Source organism: Triturus cristatus, chromosome 4_1 (genome assembly GCF_964204655.1).
Source record: "Triturus cristatus chromosome 4_1, aTriCri1.1, whole genome shotgun sequence".
Classification (NCBI taxonomy): Eukaryota; Metazoa; Chordata; class Amphibia; order Caudata; family Salamandridae; genus Triturus; species Triturus cristatus.
Window position 1 is genome coordinate 1,039,139,443 of NC_140585.1, and position 12,417 is coordinate 1,039,151,859.

The following is a 12,417-nucleotide window of genomic DNA, read 5'->3' on the forward strand; positions in this document are numbered from 1 at the left end:
AGGTGTCTCTGTGACAGATTACCTGTGAAAGGAATTGGACAGTCTGACTGAAGGAGCTGGGCTTCAACTCATCATGTGGCATCCCAGCAGAGAACAAGCTATCTCTGAGGCCTGTGGAGGCAGTTGGCGCTTTAAAGCACAAAGAGACTCCAGGCAGCCCCTCAAGAAAAGGAAACTTGCTGTACATCAACATCTGGGGAGACAGGGGAAGATCTATACTGTTATTGACGGTAAGACTGCTTTGCCCCTGATCTCTCTCCTATGCTGTAGGAGCGTTTGGTTACCATCTGTACCTGAGACAGAGTTACCTGTTGAAGAACTTACCATTTGAACCCTTGGCCCCGGCTCAAGAACTTTTATACTCTACAGATTTATCCCTACTTGTACTGCAATAGTAACCAGCAGTGTCGCTCCATGGGTCTTCTGCTGTTAGAAACTCTAGACAGCGATCAGTGGGCTTTGTGTTATCAGCCCTTATCCCTTTTTGTGTCATCGGAGGACTGGCACTCTGGTTAGCCACTACCATCATATAAGCTATCCCAGTGGCTATTGTAATAGTGGGACTTAAGTAACTGTGCCAAGACCTCTGACACCACCAGAGAGGCGTCCTCTCCAAGGAAGGGTGGGTTCATTCTGTTGCTTTGTGTGGTGGGATAGTGGGTGGACCAAGAACATTTGAGTTCTATTGACGATCGGTACCATTGCTCTAGCTTTGAAGAGTAACCCTGTGCAACATGGTTTGTGTATTGCAATGTTACCTGTTTTTTTTTAATAAGGTTCACCGTCTAGGCCTGGCATCTCAAACCTTTTCTATAATAAAAGCTATTTATAATCAATGAAAATCGTCCTGAAGTTCTATTATTAGTGTTGTACTAGTGGCCATATCAGACAAGATTACATTAGTGGCCATCATATACCAGTAGTAACGTAGAAAAGGCTTTGCCAACTTGATATGGCTCAGTATGAGTGAGATCCAAAAATTCGGTAATGCCCTCGGCACCAAAGTAATAATATTAGTAATAGGTTCCCCAACACCACACGATTTAGCACTAAAAAATCAGCTTTAAATAGATGTGATAAATTTAACCATTTTTCTCCAAACATCAGCTTAGGAGTTCTGAAAGCACACACATTTTCGTCTAGAACACTCTTTTCAATTTTTGAATGCATATTTTAATTCAACCAAGCAAAAGCTTCAAATTTAGTAGGGTGGGCTGGACGCAGTAGAACTGACTTGTACATAGCTAGAGACCTACCCTTAGCTCACAAGCTACTCGTTAGAGAAGCCTGGTCTAGGTGGCTACAACTACTGTTTGGGGTTAGAACTCTGGCCCAGCAGGTCATAGAAACATCTTGTTTTCACCGTATATCTTAGTTTTATGTGTAGTATATTTTTCTTGCGTGTAATAAAGTAATTTTATTTTATAAGCTAAAGCACTGACTGGACATTGATCTGATTAGCTGATATTATGTTGTAAACTGTATTGTGAATGTCTAACCCACTTTGCCTCTTCGAGTAAGCCTTGGACTGCTCTGATTTGCTAGCCTGAAAGAGTCAAGGGCTGAGGAAGAGCGCCTGGTTTTTACTTTATTGTTGGTAAATTAAAACCTTACAATATAAAAGCATGCATCATGTTCATAAAATGGATACATTTCTTAAAATTGTTGGAATAACATTTTGGTTAAAACTCTACTTGACTTCTTAACTGCTGTTAAAAGTCTTGTGGACCAGGTTCGAATCAACAATTTGTTGACAGCCGACAAGGCGCTGGTGTGTCCAAAGATGGAGTTTCCCTCAGCTCTAATAGGACAGGGTTGGCAGCCCCGATTACTTCCAACTGGCTTAATACTTTAGTTACAAATTTTGTTAGATATTCAGCTTTGTGTTATCCGGGTTCAAAGTGGCTATTATAGCTTGGCGGCAAGATCAAATTCCAAGTCTTAGCCATTATTCTCGCAATAATGAGCATCTAAAAGTGAGCATTGTTTTTCCGGTTTGGGTTCACACAGTACTGTGGTCCCAGAAAAAGAGGCGCACAACTCCGGCTGATGTAACTGGAGCCTAGCAACCCCTGGCTGCCCAGGAAACCGTTGATCATATGTGTCCTCGTGCCGCACTACCCATGCTTCCTGTATGCTTTTCTTTATACATCCCTGAAGCTCCTTATTCCAGAGTCTAACTGCCCACCCTATCCAGACCCACTGCGCCTCTCTACCACATGCTCCTCCTTGCACTTCTGATGTGCCTCCTTACCTGTGTGCCCCAAACAGTCTCAGCCATGACGGAGAAGCCACCTGGTCACCCACCAGATGATGCAGCAATTGTTAATTTAATCTTTTTGATTGCACTGCTGCTTTCCATGATCTAATTCTCTATTCTGTGCACAAGGGTTGCTTGCAATTGGTGCCCGGTCTGTGTTTTACAAAAGGAATAGCTTGGTTAATGTTTGTTGTGCAAGCTTTGTAGCTCTTCGACCATAATTTCCCTTAGTCACTTTGGAGCAAGAGTGAGCGTTGGATCCTTTGAATTCCTGTCCTGCGGTTACCTGCTTCCTGTTGAGTCAAGCAATTGCTCAACTGCTCACGTTTGACTCCGCATTTCTTCTCTGTTCTTATTCTCTTTTATTATAGTTACTGTCAATTAGCCGCTCTACCGTGCGCTGCATATATCTTTACGTGAATTCTTTGCACACTCAATTCCGGGTATTACTATCCGGGATTTGTTAACTAGTTATGCCTATTTCTGCATGCTATATGTGGCTGCACGCTAGTCTTTTTTTAGGATGCATCCGTTCTGAAAGTAGAGTCCTATACTATGAACATCACGCATGGAGTACAGTCAGACGCTGCCTGAAAATATTTGTGTTTTATAGCATAGGATGCCGGTAGTGACCAGCTCTTTGCAGCAGGAGCCGTAAAATAGGAGAGGGGTACAGAAATGCAGTAAATTGAGGGAAAAGAGGTGCAGGGGGTAGCAGCAAACTGAGTGGAGGAGCCTTTAACAACTGTTATAGCCCTACCCTCAACACTACATTGCCTTCGAATGACAGCCGCTATCCCACTCCTTTCGGTCCATTCCCACCCTAAAACGTGACAGGCTCAATCCCCACTAAACATCCTAAAACTCTTCACTCCGACCCTCAAAATCTTATTTGGGATCCCATCATATTCTCTCTCATTCACAATTCTCTTTCTTCATGCTACACAACTGAAGATTAACATCCAACCACTGCACTGAAGTTGCTAACTTAACTGTCCCACAACCTCGACCTTCTTTTTTTTAAGCAAAACATGTCTTTCAGACACCTCCCCAACACTTACTCTTCTGAACTCACCCCCAAGTTTCAACATCACCCGCCAGTACTCAAAATTGGAGGAGGTGTACCTCTTTATCTGTAGATTCCCCAATAAATGTACAGACCTAAAACAACCCCAGTCTCTGGGTTTGGAGTGCCTACCAGTTGAACTGGATCACATTAATTGCTACAAGACTAACAAACAACTCTTAAAACATCTTCCTCAGAGATCTCAACTTACACTGGGGTGATTCTCTCTGCATTATGGATAATGGAGACTCCTTCCTGCCTTCTTGTCCTATTAGACTTATGCTCAGCATTTGATACAGTTGATCAATCATCCCTAAGAATCCTAGAAGATTGAATTGGTATCAATGGTTCTGTTCTATACTGGTTAGAATCGTACCTATCCAATCGCTCACAACAGGTCAAAATTGTAAACTCTCTTACAAACTCTCGACATCTGAGCCAAGCAGTACTACAAGGCTTAACTCTATCTCCAACACTATTCAATCTTTATATGGAACCCCTCTGCTACCTCCTGGAGAGTACAACATATTTCCATCTATATCCAGAAGACCCCCGACTCTGTCCAAGAATCTCTACCCCAAACAATGTTTCGTACCGGTCAGAAAATTCACATGTATCTACAATCGTGGGTGTCGCTCCACCATCTGAAACTGAACCGCACTAACAGAATTCCTCCTGTTTTCTCCTACACACTACAACTCACCAACTAAGTTCCGGATAACCTCCTCAAACCTTCTTGGCTTCACCTTTCTACCTACAGACAAGGCTAAATCTCGAGGCTTTACATTAGTCTAAATTTAGACTTTCATATTAATACTACAGCAGAGAGTGTCCAATTCCAACTCAAGCTTCTCAAAGGGACCAAATCACTAATCCCTGCTGATGACTTCAAAACGGTAGTTCAATTGACGGTCTTCTCTAATCTGGACTATGGCAATTCTATATTAATTGGTATTTGTAAAATCTACCTTGCCCCCTTGAAGGGAGCCCTCAACTCTGTTGCTCGCCTGTTTTTGGGCACAAGACGTCCAGACCACATCACCCCTATCTTCACAATACTCAAGTGGCTGCCCACTGAAGCAACTACCCTCAAACTGGCATTCATTATCCACAAAACCTTACATGAAGGCTCTTCAAACTATCTCACAAATAAGCTAACCATTTCAGGTGGCTCCCATTCCCTCAGCAGTTCTAACTCAATGCATCTGACTTACCCAACCATCAAAAACCTAACAACTCCCCCCAAAAAATCCTTCTCTGGTACCACTCCAAGATCTGGAATGCCATCCCAGGGACCATCAGGACAATCCCCTCGCATATCCTCTTCAAAAAGGAACTAAAAACCCTAGTCCTACAGTAATACTTACCGACATAATTGCCTGGCTATAAACCTGCTAACTGATAATTCTCCCCTCTCGATAATGTTGGACGGCATTACATCCTGTTAGATAACACTCCACTGTATCTCTGCTACTGTACGGATCTGTTATGCTCAGTAAAGTACTCAGCTACCCCTTTGTAGTCTGATTCGCCCTATAGAAGACTGAAAACAAATAAAAATATTGACCTGCTGCTACTCCACCATCTAAAGTGGTGCTCCCAATATTCAAATGTTTTAACGAAGCATTAATGCCAACTTCCCAACCGTATTTCACGCCATCTGCAGAGGGCGCAGTCTTGAAACTGCCCACCTCACAATTATACCCACCAGCAAAGAGCACATAAAAAGGGGAAAGGCAATTAACAACAGTTAACGTCGGACAGCATGTGGTCACTAGGTTATTACCACCTGCCCCATAATCTGCCATACTGAGGCAAACAAAAAGGCCAACTGTCCTATCTGTTCAATGCCACTGTTTCATACTTACTGAAAGTAGAACACAGGCAAACACAGTAGCTAGTACCAGCTTCAGACTGGCTGTCTGAAGATTAGTCGTGCACAAAGGGTGCTAATAATACATCTGTGAAATTTACTTTCACTTTAATTAAATGTTCAATCTTAGATTAAAAGCCAGCTCCAGCAACCTGGTGCAGAGTTGAGAACATATGTTAAGAGAATTACATTTTCAGGAACAAAACTATTCAGCTGCAGTTTTTCATCATTTGTAAAGGTTGCATTTCGTACATCCTATGAAGGTTGTAAACTTGAATCAAACTGAGGCAAAGAGGGATCGTGAAGCTGATAGGGGAAGGCGGATGCAGACTATACGTGCCCCAAGACACCAGTGTAGAGTAAGTCCAGTGTTAAAAATCAACAATCTGACAGATTTTCTAGTCTTCTGCACAAGAAAGATACTACCGAATGCGCTACGATCCCAGAAAAAGGACAGTCTGGGTGATACAACAACGAAAATACCAAATAACAATACAACAACTAAGTTAGACTCAAATAAAATAAAAAACTTTAATTTTCAGTCAATTTGGTATACCAGTCATAACAACTATACATTTATCTCTGAACTCGTTCATTGGTAATTTCGCAAGTGGATGATTCCAGATAACTTTATCAAATGCCACAGGTCAGGTATAAATAATTCAAATAATAAACAAAGTCAACAAATTACCAAATACACTAACTACTGCTAGCCTACAGATCGTGTCCGCAAAGTAAACAAGTAGCTACAAACAAAACTCCAAAGTGTACATCTAAATTTTCTCAGTTTGTTGGCAGACAAACAATAAGAGCATAGTAAGTATTTTGTGAGTGCAATACATTGCTTCTTTTAATAATATGAAACTGAATTAGTAGAGCTAGAACTCAAGAGATATCTGCCTTTCATCTTCTACAGCTGCTACCAGTCACTTTTATGTTAGAGAAACAAGTTGCTTACAATATAATTAGTAAACAATATTTTTCTTCATGAAGCAAATACTTTCAAATGAATATGAAATGAACAAAACCCTCGAGCAAATTAAAAGAAAGTTGAAAACGAGTGACAGTTCAAGGATAAAATGTAATTTGCAGACAGCCTGCATGCCCCACAGAATGGAATAGCTAGCTACCAAACATTATCTGTGGTGGAAAAAGGCCAAGTCGGAATTATAAAGCTGCCCATCAATGCAAAGTCTGTGTTAACATGAATACCCATTCCCAAATGAAAAGCAAGCAAGATGACAAAATAGAATAATCGGGCCAAAGCAGATAAAGCAAAATCCGTTCTTTTAGCACTTACCTTTTTCTGGTACCAGACTATAGCATCGGTGACTTTGGACGCCATTGATTCCTCGACGCTCACGCGGGCTTCATTTTAGGCTGCATGGGGAGAAAGGGCGGGAGAGAAAACAAGACGAACTTTACTTCAACTCTCTCCAGAGAAGCACTGACGACCAGACGCTGGCAGCGCTTTGGTTATCCGAACACCGAGGGGTGGATGTTGGGACTAACATTACATCCTACCTCATTACTATTTCAGCAACAGGTTTGACAACGTCACCGCCAATCTGTTGCTGTAACAACAGCACATTCATGCTGCTGTCAACTAAACAGCTCCACCTCCGACATTTAATTAGCACGTACAGACGCAAAACCACGTTTCTGAGAAACTGCTAGTCCAGGACTGCCCAGGTTTCAAACAATAAAGGAGTACTATGTTGGAACGTTAGTATATCAGGCAAGACATTTCACCTTCGAGGAGACACATGTCTGACTTTGTGTGTATATTCGTAGGTTTTTGTGGAATCCTTCAAATGGAGTCTACTGCGTGAGTGACTAATAGGGGAGGATATTCTGGGCAGTGGTCCAACAGAGATCCGAGGACAGGTGCATTACTTTGTCTTTCACAACAACAAAAATTACCTTAAGAATGCATGTGTAGAATCCCCAGCCAACGTCCACGTCTAGCCCACTGGCCAAGTGCTGTTCCTAATAATGCACTGACAATAACTCCTATCACACAATATGGCATTTACACATCGTGGAGGCCAACGCCACACAGCATTACACAGGTTAGAAAGCTTTTAAAAGGGCGGTATTGGAAGAAACCAAGACAGATCAGCGGGCATGTGTGAAATAAGAACTTCACAACTAAGTTTAATGCGGCTTACCTGCAGCATACTTTGTACAACATAACAAAACATCGCCTGCATGTGAAAATAATTGCAAAAAGTTTTGGGTGCAAGTATGTGCCACAAAAATGTTTTCACAAGCTACTTCTCTAATGATGGGTATTCGCAGAGTTTTCCTACAAAATGTGCTTATGTGACATTTAAAAAAATGTTCGGAACATCAGCCTAATTTGAATAGTTTTCGATATAAAAACACAAAATATGCAGAAGAAAATTTGAACCGACATCGTATTGAGTTTTATGGATCTGTCCAATATTGCAGTCATTTGTGTAGATCACGTATTAGAAGCAGTAGAACATGCTGTGAATATAACAAGCATTAAAGCACTTAGGCTGGTGATACTACAAGGGCCATGGCAGAGTTTCAGGGAATGCACCACATAATAAAAAACATCTGTAAGGGAACCATCTGCAATCGGCGGCTATCTTGAACATCTAGCATGGCTCCAGCTCTCGAGGTCGTGTTCTGTCTACGAATCTTTAGAAAACATATTTATACCGGAGATAGTAAAAATATACAAAGGCGCATTCTGAGCAACAGCCCCTACGAGATTGAAACTCCATTTGTTCGCTGTAATGCAGACACCGGGAATGAAAGCAATGCCTCAAATTAAGCTCCAATGCTATCTTAATATAAATAGTAATAACATGATCATTTTCCAGCACTTTTCAGAGTCGTTCAAGTTTCCTTTTGGCTGGGAAGCAACTCAAACGTGTTTCATGTAGGAACTTTTCAATCAACTTTATTAACAGCAAAGGCTATACAGGGGTCATTCCTTAAACCAGCAGACCAGAAATTCAGCCCACAGAGCCTTTGCGTTGAGATGCAGATTGTAAATTTAATCCACGAATCGGAGAAAATTATGGCCAGCTCCTCCTCTCTCTGATTTATGCAGTGGAGGATCCATAACTTTTAATGGGGCTTCAAAGGGCACTCCATCTAAATTATAATGCTTCACCCAACTAAATTAGGACATTTTTTGCACAGGTCTGTTTCTTCTCCGAGAGAACCTGAAAGATGGATCACAGAGGTAAAAAAAAAAAAAAGAAAAAGAAATTATTTCTCCTAGCATTCATTCACCAATATCAACATACAACAGAGCATGGCTAAACAGAATTTTGGAGAGCGAACTAGACCCAAGACATCGGGTATCAGAGCGCTTTACATGAGCACCAGTTTAGTTACAGATGGATGCATTCATTTTTGTTAGGCACCGGGAGATTAAGTGATTTGCCCAGAATCACGGGATGGTGAGGGTCGTTGCCAAGACTCGAACCCGCTTCCCCTGAGTCGAGGTGGACTGCTCTAGCTGTAAGGCTACACAATACCCATCCCACACAACCTAGATAAACCAGCAGAAGTCACCAACACCCCCCAACTACGGCCAGTTAATATTCACACATGCACACCTGCTGGGCAAAGTGAAAGCCAAATCATTCAGATAGCATGGAATCTTGGCTAGGTCACACCCCACACCGAGCAAACTCACAACATACCAAATGATCAACAAACATCTACAGCTACCCCACACTCCAGAATCCTTGAAAACTGGGCGAGACAGTACCAAAGGCCAGTGTTTCGCTGCAAGGCCATACCGGGGACAAAATGTGTGCCAAGCAAATATATAACAATGTAACAGAGGAGTATTGCTATCAACAGTGTAGCAAGGAGTTTGCATATTAATGACACCAATATTTTTCATTTATATAACGTACACATGGAAATATGCCCCATGTATTATGCAACTTATTGTCACTGTTGGAGTGTTGGAAGAGGCCATGACTTCCAAGAAGCAATGCCCCAAATAGGTCACCCCCCCCCCAATGAGGACAATAAACAGTAAATATCCGTGGAGGATATGCATAAATTGTTTATGCTATACTGTTCTTTCATGTTAAGTTAAAAATAAAGGTATTCTGCCTGATCAAGAACACAAAGTGTTAAATCAGACCAGTGATTTGTTAAGTACGCCTGGTGAGCATGAGCCTATTTTAGACACTCCGTAAAGTGAAAAAAGAAGGCAGTATGTGGGTGTTACCCAAGTTAGATATTATGGTGACTACACAGAATTTGGACTTTGTCTCATAATAATACTCCTGAATATCCATTTATTAATATACAAGTCCCAAATAATATTTATTTTTACTGCCATGGCGTGTGTATATGCCTGCATAGGTATAGAGTATGTAGGACAGCTAACTGTAATAAGGTCCTAAATTGCCATCAGGGATTATGGTGACATAATAAAACAGAATGCCAAAGGCCTTATCTTAGTTGTGGTGTCAAAAAATGTTGATAATAGAAACGATGCATCCACATTTAACTGGTGAGACACCCTCATCCCCCCTCCTGTGCAGAGCCTTTTTTGATGTTTGGTGAACTTCGCTCTTAAGTCTCCATACGTTTCGTCCACAATAGGTATCCTGGCCACATTCACATGCTTTTTTACCCACATGTTGGGGTTTCTATAGTTAACCGTTTGGTATTCCTTAGAAGGTAACTGAGAAAAGACAGAAGTGAGAGTGAGTGTGTGAGAGAGAGAGAGTGAGTGAGTGAGTGTGTGAGAGAGTGTGAGTGTTGGGGGGCAATGTGACAAAAGTCTGGTGCAAGAAAGAGCATGTTCACTTTCTAAAAATTACATCACCAAAGAGTTTGCTGTGCTATGATCACTAATTTACCACCTTTCAGGAACAAGCAGAGTTGCAAAAACATCTGCATTTTTCCTACAGTGTTTGCATTTCTGTAAGTGGTAGTTGACTTTACCTATTTTTTGTAATTTCAACCTACTTGCAGTTTGTAGTGGAAACGGGTGTTAAAACCACGGGTGAAGCAAGAACGCTATGCATTTTTGAAAGCTGGACAAATTCGGAATGCAGCAAAGGGTCATTTGTGTAGATCACATAGTCAGGGTCCTTGGAATCGTGCAGCTACTGTGTTTCCGCATTACTGTAGATTTGCTGCATTTGCCACATAATCCATCATCTGTTTAATAATCTGCAGAGTTTAACCCCAAAACATTGTTTCTAGTTCAAACAGTTCAAAAGTTACTAAAAATGCAGCGACTCGCTTTGCCACACAGTGAAGGCCCTTTCCAAAGGTTGACATGTCACCTTACTGTTGCTTGTTGCTATATTGGAATGTTATACTGTTACTGAGGAGTTGCAACAAATGCTCAAACAGTGTACTAATGACGACATAATGTAGTAATACTATTACAAAATGTGCCTCATTAAGCTGCATAATTAGATTTTTCTTGCTTCATAATTTACTTAACTCTGCTACATAATTTGGCCATCCACTGCCGCATAATTCCAAGAGTCCTGCTGGGAGTTTTCTCAAATAAACTAAGCACTAAACAAAACCAAAAATGAAAGTAGGAAAAAATACAAATAGGTAACAATGTTTTCATCTGTAATTTTGTTGTCCCCCTGGCCAATTTACAAAAGTAGTATATTGTTAAATCCATCAGACTGTTCCGGTCATAGGGTTATATACTGTTTGTTGGTTGTACAAAATGGGCAATATCTAGAGCCAACAACTGTGCTGCAGCTTATAATATTTCATTGTGAACTGGCCATGCACCAATACATATGGAAAAATCTGATGAATGAAAACGAAAAGTTTCTTACCTGTCGGTGTAGTTTTGCAGCTTGAAGATCTTTCTGGATTCACTATGCTGTGCATTATTCCGCGATCTTGTGGTTGGGTCCGGATTCGTAGTCTTTTCTTTGTTTTTTTTTTTTTTTTGTAGCCCAGGTGGGCGTCGACGTCCACCATTTGGTGCACCTCCCGTGACGTCGTCGTGCTTCCTGCGGAAGCCCCACCTTTGGGGCGCCATCTTCGGGTTCTTTTTTCCCTGTTTTTTGTTTTTTTTTTTTTTTTTTACCCTAGGCGATTGATTAATCCTTTTGTCCATATTTCTGTACGTATCCACTTTTTTGTTCCTATCCATTTCACCCCCTCTTCCTCCAGCCTCATCTTCCTGGCGGAGGTGGGTGGGTTCGCTAGTGAATCCAGAAAGATCTTCAAGCTGCAAAACTACACCGACAGGTAAGAAACTTTTCGTTTTGCAGCGTGAATCTTTCTGGATTCACTATGCTGTGCATAGATTTTGTAGCGGTTTTCCTATTTTTGTGGTGGCTGGGTGGAAGATGATCGCTGGTCGTTGAAAATGTGTTGTAGCACCTTCTGTCCGACCTGTGCTTCCTTATTCATTTGAATGTCCACGCAGTAGTGCTTTGTGAACGTGTGCACAGATGCCCAAGTTGCTGCGAGACAAATGTCTTGGATGGGCGTGTTTGCCAGGAAGGCAACTGTGGCCCCCTTCTTCCTTGTGGAGTGAGCTTGTGGCCCCTCCGTTAGCTCCTGTCCAGCCTGTTTGTGACAGAATTGGATAGTGAGGGCAATCCACCTAGCGATGGTGCCCTTGGTCACTGGTCTACCCATGAAGCTAGTAGCAAAGGACACAAACAGCTGCTTCGACTTCCTGAGTTCTTTGGTTCTTTCAATGTAGTGCATCACCGCTCTTCTGGCATCGAGGGTGTGCAGGGCCTTTTCTGCATTTGTAGTCGGGTTTTGGAAGAAACTCGGTATCTGTATACTCTGATTCATGTGAAACGCCGACACTACCTTGGGCATGAAGTGTGGGTCCGTCCTCAGGACTACCCTGTCCTTGTGAATTTGAATGTAGGGCTCCTGTAGCGTTAGTGCTTGAAGCTCGCTCACTCTGCGTAGTGAGGTTATGGCCACTAGAAAGGCAGTCTTCATCGTCAACATTTGTAGATTGGCCTTGTGAATGGGTTCAAACGGCGCCTTCATGAGCTCCGTCAGAACCACGTTTAAATTCCATGCCGGCGGCGGCAACCTTTTCGGGGGTGCCATTCTTTTGGCTCCCTCCATGAATCTCTTCACCACCTGCGAGCTGAAGAAACTTCCACCCTTCTCACCTCTGGTGTAGGCAACGATCGCTGCTAGGTGCACCCTTAGGGAGCTCGAGCAGAGGTTACTCTTTAGAAGGTGTGTGAG

The 12,417-nt window shown here is 42.1% G+C and overlaps 1 protein-coding gene across 6 annotated transcripts in view; it reads right to left on the bottom strand.

Moving 5' to 3' along the window:
* The window catches only part of PHTF2 (putative homeodomain transcription factor 2), a 514,204-nt gene that overhangs the window by 253,412 nt on the left and 248,375 nt on the right, over positions 1-12,417 (bottom strand). For all 6 annotated transcript variants that reach the window (XM_085653986.1, XM_085653985.1, XM_085653990.1 and 3 more), the window contains exon 3: positions 6,500-6,579. In XM_085653986.1, coding sequence (XP_085510112.1) covers positions 6,500-6,544 — 45 coding nt within the window. In that variant the 5' untranslated portion in view covers positions 6,545-6,579. The remainder of the gene's footprint in view (positions 1-6,499; positions 6,580-12,417) is intronic.